At 40.2% G+C, this 23,659-nt stretch overlaps 1 protein-coding gene across 2 annotated transcripts in view; it reads right to left on the minus strand.

Moving 5' to 3' along the window:
* Positions 1-23,057, minus strand: part of Nelf-A (Negative elongation factor A) — a 103,364-nt gene extending 80,307 nt beyond the window's left edge. For both annotated transcript variants that reach the window (XM_067155030.2, XM_067155029.2), the window contains exons 1-2: positions 22,848-23,057; positions 8,046-8,226 (exon numbers count right to left, since the gene is read on the minus strand). In XM_067155030.2, the coding sequence (XP_067011131.1) occupies positions 8,046-8,226; positions 22,848-23,057 (391 nt within the window). The remainder of the gene's footprint in view (positions 1-8,045; positions 8,227-22,847) is intronic.
* Positions 23,058-23,659: the final 602 nt, after the last annotated feature.

Here is a 23,659-nt window from a genome sequence, read left to right on the forward strand (position 1 = left end):
GCTGATGGGATTCTGAAAGAAAGACTGACTTTGTGGTTTTCTTAACTGAAGTTTGTAACATAGGTCATTACAAGAACGTCAGTAAGAACGTAACGATTGAAAGCAATGTTATATAAAATACTCGATCAAATGGAAAACCGCGCTTTTTCTCACTTTTAACAATCAGTACGGTGCCAATCTAACAGTCCAAAGTTCCAGAGCTGAAATGACCAGGCCACAGACAGTCGTGAACACTCCTCTGCCATTAGGGTCTATTCCGTTAAATGTGCATACTGGTCATTCCAATCAGTGCCTCAAAGCAGGGATTGAATAGCTCGAATGCTATGATGAACTAGTGGGTTACATACCAGTAGTATCAGAAAATTTATGAACCAGAGGATTGGCATGTTAAAGAAGAAAGTTATCTAACTCCCCAGCTACTTCCCGTCAATATTCAGGCAGGCTGTTACACTTGGGGGAGATAGTGGATTAGAACACCACAGCACTAGGGCAGCCCTGAAGATGGTATTCCTTGGTTTTCCATTTTCACACCAGGCAAATGCTGGGACTGTACTTTAACACTAAGGCCACTTCCTTCACACTCGTAGCCCTTTTCTATCCAATCGTCGCAATAAGACCTATCTGTTTAAGTGTGCGGTATAGCAAATTTTAAAAAATACTTCGTACACAGCAATAATCCCATCTGTCGGAGATGAGTCGCAACAGAATACATAAAGGACATCACAACAAACAATGGTCAATGTAATGTTATTGTTGATCAATTTTGTCAGCTTTCTATATTGTAGGCTTTCATATTTAGTTTTTTTTTCTGACTCTGTGATATTAGGGCGTCTTATAAAATTATTTATAGCATAGACTGTAGTTCCTTATTCTCTGACTTTACATACCGATTTCCATTAAATCCTGTTTATCCATTTTCTCGTGACTCAGCGCTGATTTGGACTTGGTAAGAAAAATCCTAATTCATGGATATCTCTGCGATCATAGCCAGTATGGTAACAATGTATAAGACATAAATGATTGGATATTTAATACTATATAACTTTAGTTATGTAGTAGTATTTATCGATATGACCACAAATAACATAAATATTTGAGAATTAAATTTTAGGCCTTCCCCTAAACTGCCATTTCACTCAGCGTGAATACAATTATTTATGGCCTAGATTATAGCGACTAATTGCCCAACTTCACATACCAATTTTCATTAAGATATGAAAATTAATAATTTAAATATTTGAGAATTAAATTTTAGGCCTTCCCCTAAACTACCATTTCACTCAGCATAAATGAAATTATTTATAGCCTAGATTACAGCGACTTATTCCCCGACTTTGTATACCGATTTTCATTAAATTCTCTTCAGCTGTTTTCTCATGATGCATGTACAGACAGACAGAACTTACGAAAAATTAAAAAGTGCATTTCCTTGTTAATGTGGACACGATTGATACAGAAATACCATCCTTTTTAAATTCTGAGCAATGTACAGACAAAACTCTTATTTTATACATATAGATGATTCTGAGCAAAACTTGAAAATATGCTGTTTGGTAGTGGAAAACACATCAGATATGTAACACATTTGGAACATTTCTTATACACAGATGGCTACAACTACTCGAACTGGGATGTGCCGGGGAGAACTATTGCCAATAATTCCAGTTCAACTTATGAATGTCTCTTAACTCGTAAACAATCAAACATAGGATGTATGTCCATAATAATGTTTTGTGTTGCTTTGAGGTGTACTATCCGTGGCCTGACTATTTCCTGCATTTCTAGAAACACACTGTATTTTAATCCTCATGACGATTTTTAGTAGGAACATGTATGTTGATTTTTCAGATCGGAAGTAGGTTGGATCCCCGACAACTCCACCGTCAGCTTTCAGAGAGCGTAGGTGCAACTAGAAAGGTGTGTTAGGGAAATGAATACTGAGGTCACTCCCCACTGCTTTCTTTACTAAATCAGAAAGTGCTGAGCCCACACAAATGCATTCAAGACATGCCCCTATGCACTATGATCTTTTAAACCATTCATGACAGGAACTGGCTGCACAAAGAATAGCAACTGTACAGTCAAGAAAACTGTGACAAGGCATAACATCCCGAAAAACTTGCAGTACATGGGGTGCAAATCTCACTGTCCTGAAAAGAACAAGGAGAGACTTGTGTTTCTCAAAAGCAGCCTGTAATAGGTAGGTTCAAACAAAAAAAGTTTATGTCACCTTAAATAAATACCCGGGAGAAATTATCACACCCAACGGAAATGAAAAGGAGGTATTAAGAGAGGATGAAGAGGATGGAGATGGTCTTCAGATTACGGGAAGGGACACGTAGAACGCTTGGTTGACAGCGCAGGTGAGTCGACACTGGTAAGCGGCAACAAGCGAGAGGAAATATTGCCTCTCTTTCAAACATAGCTGAATACAAAGGAAGCGTTTTCGAGCTTATTGGAACTTGCACTTGGCGCCGACCAGCAAACACAATTTGAAACATTTATTTGCCAGCTTCCAGTGCGCTGGTAGTCGCCTGGCAGAGTGCATGTTTAGCTCACGTTGTGACAGTTCGTTTCCTTTAATTGAGATACAGAGCGCGGTAGACAGCGAGGAACTAATAGTTCTTGTATATAAAAGACTTGCGATATGGGACAAGAGAGGCAAAGAACATTCCAATAGAAATTACGTCGAAAAATCTTGTAAGGATGGGAGCCTTCAATGGAAAACTGAACGCAAGAGCTTTCGATTTCTTTTGTCTGCTTATTTTTGGATTAGCTTTCTGTATTAATAATGGAGTATTATTACAGTTCAGCAGAAGTTAGTGTACCTTTCGTGGAATGGAATGTTTCCTGAGAGATCCGCTTCTCCCATTTTTTTAATGCACAAATAATGGGGTTAATAATTACTGACCATTGGCCATCAATCTTTACAACGCAGAAGTATGTGAAGGAGATTTTCCTGCGCTCGTGAGCTCATTGTTTCAGTAGCGTTCATTGTTGACTGGCATGTTACTGTGAGTAGAACATTGGAGAAATTATTGTAGTATGTTAGATCTATACTGTGACCTTAAAGATTTCAGACATGCAGAAAGAATTTCACCAGCTCGATTCGCAAAGGACTTTTTAGGGTCAATCTTCAGTTGCGGGAAAGATGATGGTACTCTGGGAATTCCCGCCTTCCACGATTAATTTCATGGACTCCTACTACTACTCTCCTACAAGAATCTTCAAAATGAATATTTTCTAGCAGGATCAGTTCATCCTCACTTGCAGAAGACATATTTTACCATCAGAAATTCCAAGGAAACTGGCAGGAAACAAGCGCTGACTGGCATAAGCAACAATCGCGCTGGTTTCCCAGCATTCTAGTGTCACTACCCTATGTCACGACACCAACAAGTCCATCTCAATTCAACATTGCTGCACAGTAATTAGAACTGAGTGCCTATATGGAGCAGAAATACTGACAAGGGTGGCATACTCAGTCCTTGGAAAAAGAGAAAGAAGATTCCTTCGAAAAATCTTGGGTATAAAAGAGTCTCAACATGGCCAACATATTTTCCGATTGCAGTCAAAACAGGAACTCTACAAAAACATTGAGAAAGTTACAGCAAAGATGAGGAAAAGGAGAGTGACGTTTTATGGACACATTAAGAAGATGGATCAAGAAAGGTTGGTCAACAGAATATTCCTTTTGCAAGAAAAGTGAGAAAACATATCTTTGATGGCTTACACAGGTTCACGAGGACCTCGCAGAATTGGGTGTCAAGGAGGAAGAGATACAGGACAGAACAACATTTAGAAAAAAGGTTGCGGAAATCAGGGATGCAACCGTAAAGCTACTGGACAAATCACAGAACATCTCGGTGGAAGAGCGAGAAAGTAGAAGCCAAAAACTAAAGGATCACTGGCAAGAGGGTAAAGGAAAGGACATTAGTCTGCGAGAAAAAAGTGTAGATAGATTGTGTAAACACGGCCCACAGATGGCCGTATCGATGAATGAAAGAATGAAAACGTACTGCATAATAACTGGCGGCATGAAAGCTATCCCTCCGGACAAGCTCTATAGAGCAACAGAAGTCTCTCCATTGAGTATCCGATCATCCTATGAATACACTGAAAAATTCAAGCAGACCTTTTGATGAAAGGCATGCCATGTTTTGGGGCAGAAGTTATCATCGGCAGGCCTAGAAGGCTTTCTTATCAAAAGTAAGCGCAGAGCCTCCACTCTGGTATCCGCTTCAAGAGAATGACCCTGCAGGTGTAAAGTTGGATTGGAAAATGCAGAGAACACTTAACCAGCTGTGAACAGAAGTAGCACCAGTGAAGACCAACCTGAAAAGATGGGAGTTTCCTATATGAATCTGGCCACGTTTAAGATATGAACTACATCCTAAACTGCCCTGCTAATCTGTTTCAGTATACCCTTGATAATGTGTGCATGGAAAACAACCTGGGAGTTGAGGTAGCCCAACACTGACCTGAAAAACTCCAAAGAAATTATTGCCAGACAGAATAAGTAAAAGTAAAGCAATTACTTTTCATGAGTTTCATGTTGTCAAAGTCAAAGATGAGACTGGCATAGGCCAATGAAAGTAACAAATTTATTGGAGCATACACCACAAGACATAGTGTACAATAAATACTATATCTTACCAGGAACAGATCGGGGGTGGGGGGAACAGGGAAAATAATGCAAGTGAATGTAGTATGTCAGTATCATAATACTTATTTTTTTGTAAATACAAAATAATGATGAAGCAAACAGCCTTGCTTAATGCCTCAATAAACCAGGGTTTTCTCTTTTACCTAGTACTCTAAGTAATACCCACAAAGTTCAGAAAATGGGTTTCAATTTCAGATCATCTATGATATTTGACAGATGTCCCATAGGCTACGGATCAATTTCTCAAGTATAGCTCTGCAAAACATCATCACGAATGTAGTTGCGAGAAAACATCTACCTGTGGATACTACTATAAATCTGCCAGGCATTCACCAAGCGAATGCCCAAATGGATAAGACGAAATTCAGCAGAAGAATAGACACGGATTCAATTGCCCTCATCGACACGCACTATATACAGCAGGAAATACGGATGGGGAAGTTGGACTCAGCAGTAGCAAAAGTGGAAAAGCTCATCAAAGATAACACTGTAGACATTTCTCGACGAAAACAGACGAAAAATCCGTGGTTCAATAAAAAATGCATCCAAGCAAAGAAAGAGGCCTTAACAGCGCTACATTGAGCTATAAAACAACCCAATGCTATTCATTTACAGCATTACAACGATGCCAGGAAACAATACAGAGAAAACGTGAAAAGGGCAAAAGAAGATTTCAAAAAACGCGAAGAACAGAAGATGATAGAAGAAACAACAGAGAAGTGGTACAAGGTACTTAACACAAAACAGCCTCATTTCCCAAAAGATATACCAATGAATGTATGGGAAGACCATTTTAAAAAAGTATTTCAAGCACGTGAAACACGGCCAAAAGCGATAAATGATATAGAAATGCATTTTGAACCTTTCACTCGAACAGAAATAGATAAAGCAATTAAGAACACTCAGAACAATAAAGCATGTGGACCAGATGGAATTTACTATGAACATATAAAAAGCACAGCACCATACTTTTTAGACTTATGGAAGGAATCTTTAACGAATGCCTGAAACAAGGTACAGTGCCAAAAATCTGGCGGCAAGCCACACTGAAGCTGTTGTATAAAGGTAAAGGAGATATTGAAGATCCGAATGCATACAGGGGCATAGCATCAGAATGTACAGCCTTCAAAATCCTAACGAGTCTCCTGAATAACCGCCTATACAAAATGATAGAGGAATTCATCCCTGAAGAGCAGTTCGGTTTCACCAAAGGGAAAATCGACTTTACACGCTGTGAAATGTCTTATGGACGAAATTGAGGAAGCCTTGAGGAATCCGAGAGGAAAGCTCCATGTGACTTTTGTGGACTATACCAAGGCATTTGACCTCATAAGCAGATCCATAATAATAGGAAAGCTGGTAGGGTACATAGGGGAAAATTACATCACAAGAATTATTAGGAATATTCTTGGGGATAACCTGGTACAGATAGACGACAGTGTTGACCGATCCAGAACGCTAGAACAGAAAAATGGCGTGCTACAAGGAGATCCACTTAGCCCGTTATTGTTCAATATAGCCACGTCAGATATCACCAAATACATCAAAGCGGACGTCAAAATACTGATCTATGCTGACGATATGGCTCTTATGTCACCCGAGATAACAAAACTTCAAGAAGCCTTCGACCAACTGGAAAAGTGGGCCACCAGAAATGAACTGCAACTTAACTAAAAGAAAACCGTGACAATGACGTTCAGGAAAGGAGGCAGACCAGCAGCCAATGACAAGATCACATACAAGAACGAGCCACTATCAATCGCCTCTTACTTTAAATACCTAGGGATCACCTTGCAGACATATGGTACTGTTTTCACGATACATGTCCAAGAAAGAACAACAGCTGCAACCTTAGCCATGACTGATATAAAAAACCTTCCAAAGATCTCGCTGGCAACCTCAATGGAAATATTCAAATTGAAAATTACCCCCGTAATAACATATGGTATGGCATTAATTTGGGAGTATCTTACCAAAAGCAATCTAGCAGATATAGAAAAAGTGAAAGCCAAATTCTTAAAAAAAGCTTTATGTGTATCAAAGTACACCCGATCACGCCTGGTATATGTGCTGGCAAGAGAAACTTTTTTCATAGAAGATCTCCGCCTACAACTGCAACTACCCTCTACACCGGCATACGAAAATTTGCTCATTGACCTTCAGAGAAAAAGGGAAGAAATATGGCTGGATTTCTACTCTACAGACGCTATGTTAAACAGCGAATGGAAAAAGCCCGGTTATCACCTTAGACATGTAATGACGCGATTTGCTGTTCATGGATTTCACCACCGGTTAAGCAGCAGAACCAACTACCATGAACCAAACGATTCACACTGCTTCTGCAAATTGTGTGGCAGGGGCTGTGAAAGGTACCACGCAATGTCATGCAGGAAAAGATTGGTGTCACTGACTAAATTCTGCCTCGATGAAAATGAGAGCTAAAATTATTTTCTTTGCACATTGTGCGAATCTTTACTATTACATAAATCAATTTCTCATAACAATTTAGACTTCCAGGTTAACAAGAACAAGACAGTCTGTATGGTCTTCAGAAAAGGAGGAAGAATAGCAGCGACAGATAGAATTTCATATGCAGGGGTAGATTTAACTACAGTAAATAATTTTCGCTACCTTGGCATCACTCTACAAACGTCAGGATCCTCATTCAAAATACATGTGAGGGAAAGAGCAGCAGCAGCAATAAGAGGAATTTACGATATACAAGACCCAACCAAAATATCAATAGGCTCAGCAATGAAACTTTTTCATGCAAAGATACTACCCATTCTGACATATGGCATAGATTTAATCTGGGACAAATTATCAACATCTGACATAACTACCCTTGAAAAAGTGAAAGCTACCTTTCTGAAAAGAATATTAGGTATTTCTAAGACATCTCCATCTAGACTAGCTTATGAACTAGCTCAGGAGCCTTTCCTTATCGAGGACCTTAGATATCTTTCTGTGCCATCGACACCCCAAGCCACTGCTCACCTAAATCTAAGGTTAAGCAAAAGAGAAGAAATCTGGCCGGAGTTCTACGTGACGGATGCTATGACAGAGACTGGATGGGCCCAAATAAGATCATGCGCAGCCCTATCAACAGGCTGGCAGTACATGGTTTCCATCATAAGCTATGCGTAAAAGAGATATATCACGATCCAAGCGACGAATGTGTGTGCAAACTGTGTGAGAAAATATGTGAACGATACCACTTCAATAAGTGTAGCAAAAGAGAAAAGTCCTTACATGAATATAGTAAAGAGTAGAAAATTTACATATGGCCATTGGCTGCAATAAAACTTTATTATTAAAACTTTATTATAACAATTTAGAGAAGTCAGGGGTTGACACTTAAAATGTCTTTCTCTCTTACCAAACTTCCGGAGATCATTGACCAAGTCTGAGAATATTCTCCGATTCTCGTCCACCTCTCCTATGTCGGTGTTGAGCGACCCCGTTGAAGGAAGAGTCTTCATCATTTCCGCCAACATCGAGACCCACTGTTCGCTGTCCACCTGCGCTACTTCCAAAATCTCTTCGAGCTCGACTCGCCACTGGAAAAAACATCCAAAGGTGTTATTGGATATCGCTGTAAATCAGTCATCATAAACGATCGATGGATTAATTCAGTAAAAAACGGGACATTGAAACAATCCCCAATCACAGGCAATGCAGGTTTCTTGGAATCCACTCATTCATTAACAAATGAGATGTGGCATCTACCACAGGACCCCACTGTAACTTAAAAGCTTTCCAGCCTGCTGAACACACAAGTTAAATATAAATCTTACATTATAGCATACCTGGGAATATGGAAAGGACATGGTAGTAACGTTTCTAGACAATGAAAAGGCATATGAATGTGTCCCAGGGAATTTGGTATGAAAAACATTGACAGAGGCACAGACTGGGAATGAAAAAATGCAGATGGTAATAAAATAGCATTGTATCCAAATTGCAAAAGTTGTGTAGGAACCAAAGTGGGTCAAACTGAATGGTTCCAAGTTGAGACAAGCTTAAGACAGGGAAGTCTATTGTCTCCCTTACTCTTCATTATCATCATGGATAGAATTCTACATAATGTCACGGAGAAGATGATGGGCGAGCAAGTAAAGTCCAGGCTCTTTGCTGATGACATTGTAGTTTGGGCAGATAATGAAGAAGAAGTACAGGTACAAGTTGATTTATGGAATGAGGAAATAAGAAAATTTGGAATGAAGATTAGTACTTTAAAAAGCAAGACTTTGATATGACGTGAGGTATCAGAAAATCCAGGGGAGTGATAAAAATAGGAAACGAACCTCTTGAATTAGTGAAAATTTTTAAATATTTGGGCAGCACGATGTCACAAGATGGAAATTTGGATAGAGAAATCGATTTAAGAATACAGCAGTCTGCAAGTTTCTACCAGTGTGTGAGAGACATTGTATGGAACAAAGATGTGCCAATGAAGTGCAAGAAGGTTTTATACATGTCCTATTATAAACCTATACCGACCTATGCTTCAGCAGTCTGGGCATTGACTAAGAAGACCTAAAGAAAGATACAAGCAGCTGAAATGAGGTTCTTGAGGAGCATATAGGGAAAGACAAGACGAGACAGAATACGAAATGAGGAAATAAGGAGAAGCATGGGAGTGTGTAAACTTCAAGAAGGGATTGATATAGCAAAGCTGAAATGGTTTAGACACATGATGAGAATGCCAGGAGAGAGAATACCAAAAAGAACATTCATGGATACAGGGACTGCAAAGAGAATGAGATGGAGGAGCTCTGTTGTGGACTGTATTACAAATAGAGGAGTGGTCCCTTAAAGTGAATAAATTCAAGTATGGTGTCATGTCACTTACTCGGAGTTAACACCTGTATTTTACAGGTATAAAATCATTGGAGAAAGTTTAAATCATGTGGAGGAGTTTAATGATCTAGGTGTAATTCTTAGTAACAGGGAAGGCTTATCCTTCGAGAAACACATCGATGGTATTATAAAGAAATCTTTCAGACTCCTGGGGATTGTCAAGAGGAATTGTAAAGATTTCAGTAATATTTCATGTGTCAAAACACTGTTTTGTTCCCTGGTGAGACCCTGTCTCGAGTATGGTTGTGAGACGTGGCTCCTGTATCAGAAAGGCCACATACACCATCTCGAAAGAGTACAGATAAGGTTCATGAAGTGGATTAGTTTCGTATTCCTAGGCATGCCCCTCTCTTCAAGCAGGTATGAAGAGTTTGTAAACATTCTTGGAATGAATACGCTGGCAACGCGCCGAAAGTGTGCGAACGCAATGTTAGCGATTAAATGCTTGAAGAATAAAGTGGACAGTCCGGCTATACTGGGGTTGATCCCACTTCATGTTCCAAGCAGACGAACAAGGCAGAAATGTACATTCCACCTGCCCAAATGTAGGACGGTTGTGCATGAAAATTCTTGGCTCATGCAAGCTGGAAGGGTCACTCGACATTTTTCACCACCCTTCCACTGCAATTCGTACAGTTCTTCTCAAGGAAGGAACGTGGTAATTTTGTAAATTATATGAATAATCTGTATATAACATGTGAAGATTTATATCTGCTTGTATATATATGTATATTTGTATATATATTATTTAATTAATTTTTTTATTTAATTTAATTATTTAATTTTTTATTTAATTTTTCTATTACATCATCTGTAATTGGGACATCCTGTAGGTGATAAATAAATATATTCTATTCTATGATAGCAATAAAGTACTAGAAGAGGAGTGGTGGAGTAAGGTGGAGGGTTTTTTGGTACACTACCCTACCCAGGGAGAATCTGGAAAAGGGAATGGATGAAGAGAAGAGAACATACCTGTAAAAACAATAAACAAGGAATAAAAATACACATTATTAAACAAAGAATGAGATGTTTCGTTCGTGAAATAACATCATCAGATTCGATTCCAATGTTGAGCGTGGCAATTCAGAATGGCTTCAACTTCCTCCGAGTTAGCTTCTTTAACTGGTCCAAAACACATACCCTGCCCTGCAAGGAAATACAGCGCTGAGCCTTGGCCTACAAAGCGACTGCTCCTCAGTCACATACACAATTTTAATCTACAGACTTTTCTTCACATCTCTATATCTTTGCACACATTTTTCAAAGCATGCTGCAAGTCTGAAAATAACCTTACAACAATACTTCATTTCAATAGCCCATAGACACCTACACACTGCTTTCTGTATGTCCTATGTGGTTTCATAACATTCGTCTCCAACTGTTCCTTCATGAAATCAAAAAGTTCAAGAAGGGTGCCACGACAGAATGGCAGTCAGGGTGTTAAGCGCGGACGTGCAATGTGCAGTTTTGAGTTTGAGGTTTCTCGTTACGGTAATGTTCTGATTGCCAGCTTTGTAGAGAGTGTTACTGCTACTGATCTGTTGTAGAGCTACTTTCCACACTGCGAAAAGACCCAGACCTGTAACCTCTTTGGCAGAATAGATCATCACATCCAGTGTGCCAGCTGGAAGTGATAAAATCTCCTCAAGAGTACTCTTCATCATTTTGTTAGCATCATCGTTGGGAAACTTTATCCAGTGGGGTGGAAAGGAAGTGATATATCAATGTGGGATACAAGGATAAATTTATGATGTTAAACTTTTGATCCGGATTTAGACAAGAAGTTGCAAGGGCAATTAGTAATTTGATAGATTGCTTAAGATCAAATACAATACAGAGTGTAACAAAAAATACCAGGCAAAATTTCAAGAATGGATTCTTTAGAAGATACAGGAAAAAAAATGGTTTATCAACATGGTTCTGGGAATCCTTAGATTCTGAATTATGTGACTTTAAAGTATGATCTTAGTGCACACCTGCCAACTTTTAGAAATCAAAAATAGGAAGATTTTTTTTAAATTCTTGGATTTCATCACGTACATTGCGCCGCGGTCTCGATGAAAAGGCATACATATTTACAGTTACAATGCGACTTGACCACTAAAATTAAAATCTTAAACTAAGAAAACAAAAACTCTTACAAGAAATTGTACCTAATCGTTCTCGTTTATGTCACATGTATGTATGTTATGTACAAATAATAATATTTATATCACACCGACATACCGAATAAAATGCATAATAGTTTCCTTTATTAGACTGTTAAACGAATGGAAAAACAATTTTATAGTTATCTCTGAACAATTGAAGATAACGTTTATGTTTTGTGGCCATAACGTGAAGAGAAAATACCAGAAACTGTCACCGACACAACTCCCTGAAATGGATTCAAGTCAACAAAATTATGAAGTAAGAATGAACATTAATGCACTGAAATACGTGAAACTATCACATACAGAACAGGTCAATATGCCTCATACATTATTACGACTTCGACAGGGGGGAAGCACAGAACCACCCAACCTACACCTCCAATGAAACTACACACAGAACGATGTTAAACAGTGCGCGAACCACACAACAACAAACTAATTATTTCATCCCGATTAATTAACGGAGTCGGTGGCCTCTCTTGCTTGTAGGACGATTGCTGTCCCGAATTCCCAACTGTAAGGCAAACACATTGTTATAAGGAGAGGGAAACACATACACGAAGACAGAAAGGCAATACACTCGCCAAATAAAATACACTTGAAAACGAGGTTGCGTAAATTACACAAGCACATAAGAATTTATCCTAGGGGAAGAGTATTGACCGTACTGGAGGTTATATTGCTCAAAAATAGGAAGAAGTAAAATGAAATCGGAAAAGCCAGGAGACGACTTAAAAAATGGAAAGTTTCCAGGTAAATCGGAAGGGTTAGCAGGTATGTTAGTGTATTCGAAGATGGCTATTTCCTGAAATTAAACACATATCTTCTTCTTCATGTGCCATGTCCTTGCACAATGTTAGCAATCAGTAGCATGACCTGTTGTTTGATCACAGCTGGTTTGAATAGAGTAAACTTCGTCACCCCAAACCACTGGCTCAAGTTGCTGAGCAACAGTGTCCTACTGCAACCTGGACCATATTTTCCATTAATTTTCCCTTGGAGTATTTACTGTTTTGCATCACCAAATTATTCTTAGCTTCCATCTTTTGATGGTAGTGAGAATTTCTGGTTCTTTGTTCATACAGTGCAAAACTTCTATATTGGTCATTTTAGCTGGCCAAGGTAACCTTCAGTACGTCCACATTTCAAACGCTTGCAATCTCTTGCACATAGTCTCCATTAGTGTCCATGCCTCAACGCCCTATAGTCGGATGCTGAAAATGTAGTGCCAGAGTAGGCGTGTACGTACTATAACGGATACATCATGGCTTGTCAAAAGTTTCTCAAAAGAAGTTCTAGCCCACTCAACTCAGCATCAGATCTCATTAGCAAGTTCCCAGTCATAATTAATGTGACACCCCATGTATTTAAATGTTGTCACTCTCACGAACCGGTCCTTTCCTGCTTTGAGACTACCCCAAATACTGTCTTCTTACCCACTTACAACCATCCACTTGGTCTTCATTACATTCAGCCTCAAGCCCATAGCATTGCTGGCTTCAGAGACAACATTAAGTAGTTCCTGTACATTGGTTGCAAATACACTAGTGTCCAAAACTTAAGCATAATCACTAAACGAGGCCATAGCGCCTGAGAGGAATGTCAGACGGACTGCTGAACAAACGTAAGCAGACTCACACACCATATGTCACACAACTTGTCCAAAAAAACAGTGTCAGAAAGGTGGCTAAGGTACATCTTTGACAACTACTAACAAAACTTGGCAATCTCTGGTATGTATGGTTACGCCTAACGGCCACACATGCTTCGCAGCAACGTGACATGCTCTCTATCACATGGTCCAAGAGCTCTTGTGGCAGTCGATCCCATTCCTCCGAAAGGGTCCTTGGTGGAGGCTGACGGAATGCAATTCGCGTCCCCAATGCATCCCAGGTATGTTCTATAGGATTCAAATCTGTAGACCTCGCTGGCCAGTCCATGCGATGAATGTCTTCCCCAGTCAGAAATTCATCCACCAGAGCAGCGCGGTGCGGTTGGGCATTATCGTCCATTAAGAGGAAGTCTGGATGAACTGCACCCCTGAAGAGTCAAACATGTGGACTCAGTACCTCATCCCTGTATCTCCGAGCGTTAACAGTGTTCCTCGGACCACCCATGAAGAAGTGCAGGTCCGTACGGCCATTCAACATGATGCCACCCCACACAATGACGCCACCACCACCATATTGGTCCCGTTCCACGATGTTCCTGTGGTTGTATCAGCTACCCGGTTCTCTCCAGATTAATGTGCGGCGGACATCGTTCTGCAAACTGAAGCGGGATTCATCTGTGAATAGCACACGCCACCATTCATTCAAGGTCCAGTTTCGATGTTGACGGCTCCACACGAAACGGGCCTGTCTCTGTGCTGGAGTGAGCGGAACGCACACTGCCGGACTTCGGGCAAACAGCCCTGCTGTTCTGAGCCTCTGGTACACAGTTTGCCAGGAAACGGCAACCCCTGAGACAGCTGCAAGCTCCGCCGACAATTGCCTTGCAGGTGCACTCCGATTTCGTCGGGCGGTTAAGGCCAGATATCGGTCCTGCTGTCGAGTGGTTATCCTTGGTCGACCTGGTACTGGCCTACGACTAACATCTTCTGTGTCTTGAGCCATATCGGCATGGCAAATTCATAAATATTACGGTTCTGTTATTGCTAATGGCCTCTTCCGACCTCACGTTGAATGACTTAACAACTTCCATGATTATATGAGAGGGCAGCTCCCTCAATGTTGGACACGGATGGTCATATCTTTCCGACGAGATGTTAATTTCATCTCTTTGACTCGAATCTTTGTTTTGGTTGGAGAGAAGCATAAAAATGGACCCCACGCAGATCAGATTAGCGTTTTTGACTTACAGGAGAGTCTTTAAACGATTCAAACTTAGCCTATACTACCATCCTTCTCTTTTCTTTCCCGGTTAATATACGCCAGGTATGGGTATTCTTTCATAATATTTGTTCGGCTATTCTTTCGTAGTATTCGTTCATTTATGTATAGCTGATTAATATGTGTCGTTCACTCCGCTGTATGAATGGACTGCGTATTTTTCTTGTGGTTATTTTGATTATGATATGTTGATGTTCGGGTCTCATATTACTTCTGTTCATGTGCGCTGCATTTTTATGTAATTCGCCATCTGATGACTGTTTGCCCTTTGTGTCACCGCGAGCCTCCACTCGTGTCGTACGAAGTGCGAACCCTGATGGGTTTGCCTGCGGGATTTCTCTGATCCCACAGGTGAATTTGTTTGTCCTGTGCATGCAACTTCCGATATAAATGAGACCTCGTTTGTGACCTTGGAGTCATGCTATATGAAATTGAGTTTGTCGTTTAACTGACGCTGGTACTTATATTGTTTGCCGATCCCGGCCATGCTGAATGTGTGCGCGAATGTTAGTATGAAAGTGGAGTGAAAGAATGACGTATCAATCAGCTGAATTTACATTTTGATCTTGTTCTGCATTTTATTCTTGCATTTTCGTATGGTGCTATTTCTTTTGCCTTTTGTTCCTGTCTTGGCTGCCATGTTTTATGTTTCTTTCATTTAGGCAGTTTCAGGTAAGCAGTCTTCAGTGAGAGGCATCAGGCGGTTAGATAGAATTCGAGTGAGTACTTTCCCAGCAATAAACAGAAGGGTTATTACACAGTAGTTACCAAAGTCAGTTCTATCTCCTTTTTGGAAGATTGCAACTGTCAGAGCATGTCTGAGATCAGGAGGTATTGTTTTACTGTTCCATATTTTGACTACGAGCATTAGTATATGTTCAGTAAGAATTCATCCCCCTTCCTTGAAAAATTCAGCAGGAATTCCATCTGATCCGGCAGATTTGTTTTTGTGGAATTTTCAAGACTTCTACTTCGTTGATCTCTGGATCCTTGTTCAGTAGTTCATGGAAATGTTCTTTCCATTGTACATTAATGGAATTGCTGTCTTTTAGAAGAGTAGAAGCATCCCTAGATTTAAGACAATTTAGTCTTTGAGCTGTTGGGCCATATATGGTTTTTATCATGCTGAAAAAAATGCTCTAGTGTTGTTAGTTTCTGCTAGATGTTGCATTTCTTGAGACTCCATCATCCACCAACTGTTTTTCAGAACATGGGTTTTCCTCTGAACATCTGCTTTCACTTCTTGATATTCTCGTTTCTTAAGAGAGTGAACTGGGATTGATCTGCCAAGCTTGGTGTGCTGCTCTCTGTTTTGTCCATTAGAGCCTGAATTTCTTGGTCATTTTCATCAAACCAGTCTTGGTGTTTGTCCCTACGGCGTTCTACTGATTCTTCACCAGTTGATAGTATTGCAGTCTTCAGTGTTACCCAGTGTTCTTCAGTCCTTTCAGGGTATTCATCCGGCAGTTTGTCACCTAGGAGCTGTTGAAATTTTGCTTTAGTGCTATGATCCTTGAGACAGTCCGTGTTCATTTTAGGTCTGGTAAGTTTTGTCTGTTTCCTTCACTGCACGTGGATGTGAAGGGTCATCATAGACCGTATAAGTCAGTGGTCCGTCCAGCAGTCGTCTCAGCACTTGTTAGAGCCTTTGTGATTAACATGTTGCATTAGTCTCAGGTGCGTACAATTAACATTAAAAATTAAATAATTGAAGTTCAACTAATTCAATATATAAAATAAAGAAATGTAGTAATTACATTCTTATGTAAATGGGACCGGTTTCGACCTTAGTCCAGGTCATCATCAGCTGTAAAAACAAGTAGGCGAAATCACACAATGTTTATGAATATTGGAGAAATGGGTCAGATTCACACTCTGTCAGGCACAAAGTCACAACACTATCAAATAATATATGAAGATTATAAATAAACTTGAAGTCGCAGACGAATAAATTTGTAGAAGCAAACCGCCAGTTCTCGGTGATCAGCGCGGCACATTCAAGGTCATTCAAGGTATTGTATTGAACAGGTGGACTTATAATATTGTAATAATACTTGAGACATACGTCAACTTCAATACGGAACCAAAATGAGAATAGTTACTTGTAACATTCAAGGTCATGCGCTGCGGAAAACAGTTTTCCAAGAACTTAGCAAGAGCACAAGTTCTCATTCAATTATACTGATTTGCGTCGTATATTTTTCATATACATACTTAACTTCCCGCAACCGAGAAAAATATTGGACCTTCAAGACATTCTCCACTCTACTTTGGCGTTCGAGACCGCAGCGCATGACCTTGAATGTGCCGCGCTGATCACGGAGAACTGGCGGTTTGCTTCTACAAATTTATTCGTCTGCGACTTCAAGTTTATTTATAATCTTCATATATTATTTGATAGTGTTGTGACTTTGTGCCTGACAGAGTGTGAATCTGCCCCATTTCTCCAATATTCATAAACATTGTGTGATTTCGCCTACTTGTTTTTACGGCTGATGATGACCTGGACTAAGGTTGAAACCGGTCCCATTTAAATAAGAATGTAATTACTACATTTCTTTATTTTATATATTGAATTGGTTGAACCTCAATTATTTAATTTTTAATGTTAATAATTTCAATACGGAACAATGAAATTTTTATCTTTAAATGCGTACAATTATGTAATCAATTAGATGCCAGTGTTTTGACCGTGGATGTTGCCATGATGTTTTAAATTTACCCTCTTGTCTGAAGAGGGTATTAGTGATAACTAGATTGTGCTCGGAGTACTTCATGAGCAGAAGGATTCCATTAGAGTTACAATTCCCTACTCCCTCTTTTTGAATTTGGGCCATAGTGTCGAGTCTCCACCGACTCGCGCTTTGAAGTCCCCAAAGGGAATAATTTTTTTCAGCTTGAGGTATTCTTGTTAGAAGTATATCGAGTTGGCAATAGAATGCTTCCTTTTCATCTTCTTCACAAGTGAGGGTCGGGGTGTATGCACTAATTATTGTAACTCGTTCGTTGTTGGTGAGGTTGAGGCGTAAGCTCACAAGTCCTTCATTTATGCCAGAATGAAGTTACAAGATATTAGAATCATTCCGTATTGACGGTTTTCACTTTACAAATGAAAATTTAATAAGTATGTATTGAATAGGAGGACATATTAAATTTTCCTTTGTTCCTCGCTGCTAGATGGGGGCTTCATTCCATTCCTGACCCCGTCGAATGACTGGAAACAGGCTGTGGATTTTTCTTTTCAAGTGAGAAAAAAAAAAAAAAAAAGGAAGTTAATCAACGTGAGGAACAAGTTTGTTTGCAATGGCAAAACCAACACATGAATGTTTTCAAAACAAAGTATGCTTGTTCTTTAATTTGTCCTTCGTCGGGCCTTCTAGTTTCACTCAGTGCTGCAATATCGATGTTAAATCTTTTTTAGTTCAGGAGCCACAATAGCTGTTCTCCTTTCTGGCCAATTAGCTGTATCATTGTCCATTAGAATACAGATGTTCCAGGTTGCAAAATTCATCTTTATTTTCTTCTGGCCGCTTATGGTGTACCTACTGGGTGCGGTTTCCCAGTCGGGTTGTGTTGAGGCTGACTATGTTTAGGGCACCTTTTATACCCCTTCTCCTTTCAGAGTGAGCAGAGTGGTTCCTGAATAGGCCTGCTCAGTAACGAATGCAGAACACGAGTTGCTTTACAGCCTCTCCTCAAGCCAGTGGGCTGATGACCTTACATATTGGGCCCCTTTAAATCACAAGCATCATCATCAAGCAAAACAGCGATCACACATTTGTCACCTATGTGCCGGTTTGTCACTAGAAGCTCCCAGATTACACAATCCTGCTCCTGTCACAACTCCCTGATTGCCGCAGGACTTGTAGTGTATGTGCTGAGTTCTTCAGAAGACGCCTGTGTGTGACATCTTTTAGTATGGGAATGCTGCTGCACAACAATCACACATTTCTTAACAGACTCAGAACCTGTCCCCAGTGGCATAGGAGTTATGGCGACTAGAACCTTCGAGACTGCTGCAGCCTTCGTCCGCCTTCCCAACTGCTAGGGAAGCTTTAGGCTTAGTTGTCCCTACGCCTGGTCCGTCGTTGAGAACTTTCTATGACATTGACCATATGTGATTCCTCCGCCTTCAGAGGTGATTCGCACTCAAGGGCAAGAGCGTTCCCCAGCCCCTGCCAGCTCATCCGCCTTCATATGGAGCCGTTGGCATAGCAGAGGGGGACTCATCTCGGGAGTCACTTGGTCGCCACAGCCTCGTCAGTTGAAAGCAGGGTGTGCCACCCACCAAGCCATAACTTTTTAAAAAAATGCCCATAGGCCGAAATACCCTACTTCACCGCCTCCTTACCTCACATCCTTTTCCCCTCTCCTCCACTTCCTCTTCAACCTGCCTGCATCTCTTGGGCAGAAAGAAGACTTAAACCTCTAGGTGGCCTGCCCCATCCCTTCAGGGTGGGGAATGAAATCATTTATAGATGGATAGGTGTAATACGTAGATGGTAGAGTTTCATTTAGAAACATTGTATTATCAATATGCTCTCAATTTTAAAATATCTTGCAACATCCAAAAATAAATAAGAAAAGACTTACCCACTTCTCCCCTTCCTTAATTTCCCATTTACCCCCGCCCCCTTTAACTCCTACGCTTCTCCCTCAACCCACCAAATCTCCTGGCCAAAGAGAAGGCAATAACCTTCTATGTGGACTGCCTCTCCACTTCGGGGAGGGAAGTGGAAACTTTCCTATGATGACTCACCTGTATACACTCCCAGCATCAATGGGTACGGCCTGATACATCCCACTGTGATGTCTTACAAGGGAACATCAGCTATGGTTAAGTCTGCAATCACGATGAAACTTGGAAAACACATTGAGGTACACATAAAAAAGATGTCGGAATCAATTTTGGCTGCCGACATTTATTATGGCGTTAACTAAGGGGCCTAAAAGTTGCGACATTTCAAGTTCCACACAAACGGCAATGAATACCTGCTGGCCAATGCTAAGCCGGCACACTGCCTGCCTGCCTAGTGCCACAACTCTGCACCTCCTCTCCTATGCCCTCCTTCTGGTCCGCCACCGTGTGTTTCCCTTCTTCCCGCGCCTGCCCGTCTGCTTAACTGTTGAACGGGACCAGCGCTATACTTTGCTTCTTTTCGTACTATAATTATTGAAATCCTTTAAATAACGTTCCTTTCTACACATAATGATATTAAATAACCTAAACTAATATAGGCCTACCCATATTATATTCAAATGTTATACTTCCATTCCTGCTAATTCCGGCGAGTTGTCACATTCATGGGTTCAACCCCAAGTTAAGCACCATCGGTTGTGGTCAAACGTGGGATGGGATACCGCGTCTGACCTACGCTTCAATGATTATTTACTTCTACAACCACCTTATAGCTGTTGGTAGTGTCCTTTAGAATGGCCATACATATGAAATTAATTAAATCAAATCACCGACTTTTAAACAACGTTAAATATCTTCTTATTTAAAGAAATTACATGCCCAGGTAAAGGTTCTCATCTTCTTCTTCTTAATCTGTTTACCCTCAAGGCTTGGTTTTTCCCTTGGACTCGGCGAGAGAACCCACCTCTACCGCCTCAAGGGCAGTGTCCTGGAGCGTGAGACATTGGGTCGGGGGTACAACTGGGGGGGAATGACCAGTACCTCGCCAAGGTGGCCTCACCTGCTATGCTGAACAGGGCCTTGTGAGGGATGGGAAGACTGGAAGAGACCGTGGTCTTAAGTTAGGTACCATCCCAGCATTTGGCTGGAGAAGTGGGAAACCACGGAAAACCACTTCCAGGATGGCTGAGGTGGGAACTGAACCCGCCTCTACTTATCTGACCTCCCGAGGGCAAGTGGACCCCGTTCCATCCCTCGTACCACTTTTCAAATTTTGTGGCAGAGCCGGGAATCAAACCCGGGCCTGGTAGCTAATCACACTAACCACCACATCACAGAGGCAGACATAGAGGATCTCAATGAACGAAATGAGATTTGGTACCTCGGGATACCAAAACCAGGTTCTTTTTATGTCTTTAAAATAGCTCTGAAAAATAAAATAAACATAATTAAAATACATGTCATAGAATGGAAAACATAAATGTTTGTTTAAAAAAAGACGAGAGAGTTATCGGTATCAACATATCACACGGTGTCCAACTCCGTAGCGTAACGGTTAGTGTTATTAGCTGCCGTCCTCGGGAGCACGGGTTTGATTTCCGGTACTGCCACAAATTTAAGAATTGCAGGAGGGCTGGTCTGTGGTTGAAATGCTACATGCAGCTCACCTCCATCCAGGATGTGCCTGAATAGAGCTGCACCAGCTCGGGATGAGGACACGAGTTTACTTTTTTATATCACACAGTACAGCGCTGAAAACTAAAACCTAAAATTTCACATGCAGCGCAAAAGACCACGCTTCAATTTACGTTATTACGACCTAGGTCACGCAATGTAACATCACCCCGTGAGCGTCAAATTTTATCTGAAAACAAATGACTGTTTAACACTCACCCTCAATTGCGTCATAAAGCGGCAGCTCACGAAGGTTCAGCGGACCTTCTTCACCGTGCCTTCCGGCATTTGCTTGAAGAAGAAAAATAATTTTTGACACGCTCAATGAAATTACACTTAAGGAATCGTCACAAACGTTTTTATAAACCTTTCAGATAAAGTTAACTGGCAAATATAATGTGAGAATTACAAAGGAGAGCTAGGAGGAAGGTTTTTAGAGTACGCAAAGTATAGCGCCAGTCCCGTTCATCAGCTAAGCAGATGGCAGGCACAGAAAGAAGGGAAACGTGTGGTGGCGAACCAGTAGGAGAGGAGGTGCAGAGGTGTTTCCTCACGCTTGTATTGTGCTGGGAGTGGTAATGGATTCTGATTAACATTATTGACGTGAACGAGACCACGTGCTACTTTACACTGGCCAATAGGAATGCAAGTAGCTACAGTACTTCAGAAATGAAAATGGCATGTAATACTCTTCATTCGGTTATAAAAGTACATGTACTTCTTGGGGAAGGATTGTGGGTTCCTGGACATCGCAATGAGCACATCTCTCCTCTAAGATGCACTCCAAGTAAGATTTCATTAATTTCCACTTACTTATAACATTAGAAATATCTTGTCACCAGGGCTGGAATTGTACCCCTTACCTCTAATTAATTAATTATGCCGAGTTTACCTTCCTTGTAAAAATTCTAATATTGAAGCTAACACTTGCGAATTTTCTCTTTCTGTTACATTGTTTGGTGGTATCTTGGATCTTCGACAACAGGTTGCACAGAATACATTATTCATGTTGGTGTGTGTCATTCACACAAGAATGATTATCAAGATGTTTAACAATGAGAGCAAGAATATCAGCATCATTAACTTTTCAAGGCAATAGACTTTTGATGACTGTTTCTAAACATCCTCCCAAATCATTTAGGCACTTTGTAATATCATAAGGATTACTGTGTCCGCTTACATTTCAACCCATTGGCATCTGCAGTCTGTCAGTGTACAGATCTCTCAATTCTTTTAAGTTTCTTGTCTTCCAAATTATAGATACATATTTTGTTTCATGAGATGGTTTAATACAGGGTACTTCTAACAATATCAGGCAATTGTACAAGAGTGTAGCAGTTTCGTACCTTAATTTGTTCCTGATGTTTTAATAAACATATCAAACAGCATTAAAGAGTAAACTGGCAAATAGTGTATTCTCAAAACAGACGCTGCTCCTTCTGAAGAGAGTATAAAATATCCACAGGCTAATTTCTAATAAACCGAAATCACGTTATTCGAAGCTATAAAGACAATGTAATCGCAGAAGAGCACATAACTCAAACTCATTAACTCCCACGACAAGCGAATATAAAACGAGCTATAAACCGAACACTATAATACATTGTAATTGTCTCTTGCAACATTGTAATCAATCATGACATTCCATTCGCTGAACAATCACATCCGTTAAAACAATACGAATAATTTAGCAATGTCGAAAACTTCAAGAATATTTAATTTTATTTGACACTGACACCGGCTATGACAACTGCAAGCTGATTACACAAAATTACTCATAGTTACACACAATGACAACAAACCTACCATAAGCAAAACATAAGTGGACGCCTACAAAAACAAACCCTAAAAAACCAATGACATTTTCAAAATATTTTCAGGTAATGTATACAGAATATCACAGTAAACAGATGAGAAGGGAAAGAAATAACATGAATATAAAATACCAGTAAACATACCTCTTCAACGTTCCTACGCGGTATGTGGAAAAATGACAGTAGTAGTTTCAGCTTCACTTGTGTCTGCAGATCAGGAAAACAATCTTTTATGTTTCTCAATACCTCTGCATTGAGTTGCGAACAAATTGAACCACCTGTCCACGAATCATTTGATATACCAAGCTTATTATGTAGCCACAACGAAGTATCACTATCCCTGACATTCGCCATATTAAATCGGGTAATACCTGCGTCAGCCGATAGAGTCGCTACAGTCGACATGACTACCAAAGATGTAATAAATACATTCAAAAAAGACACATAACTTTACTGTAAAATATTTTCGCCGCAATCAATTACACCCCTCAATTACTATATAATAATCAGATCCCACCACTTCAAACATTATAAAACTAGGTGTATCAAATTAATAGCCTGATGACCACGTCTTGTTGTTTTCATAATAATAGCGTGTGCATTGCCATTAATTTACAATCAGCGGGAAGTTTAACTTGCCTAGAATAATTGAAGCAACTTGTTACCATAGCAACAGCATTAGACGCTCTTAAGTAATGGGACTATTTGTGAAGCATGAATATTGGTTTCAGACTGTTATTATTAGTCAGCTGCATGCAGTACATTTATTTTGATACAACGTCAGAATTAAGCCTGATATAATCATGCAATTTCTAAGTCGCTGTGATTATGTAACAATGCAAGCAATATCTTAAACTAATAATTTCAAGAATGAATGGTCCTAAAATTATATTTCGAGATGAAACTGAGGCAAACAGTTACGACTGTAATTTTCAAGACAGAAGGACAAAGTCAGC

The sequence above is a fragment of the Anabrus simplex genome, chromosome 10 (genome assembly GCF_040414725.1).
Source record: "Anabrus simplex isolate iqAnaSimp1 chromosome 10, ASM4041472v1, whole genome shotgun sequence".
NCBI lineage: Eukaryota > Metazoa > Arthropoda > Insecta > Orthoptera > Tettigoniidae > Anabrus > Anabrus simplex.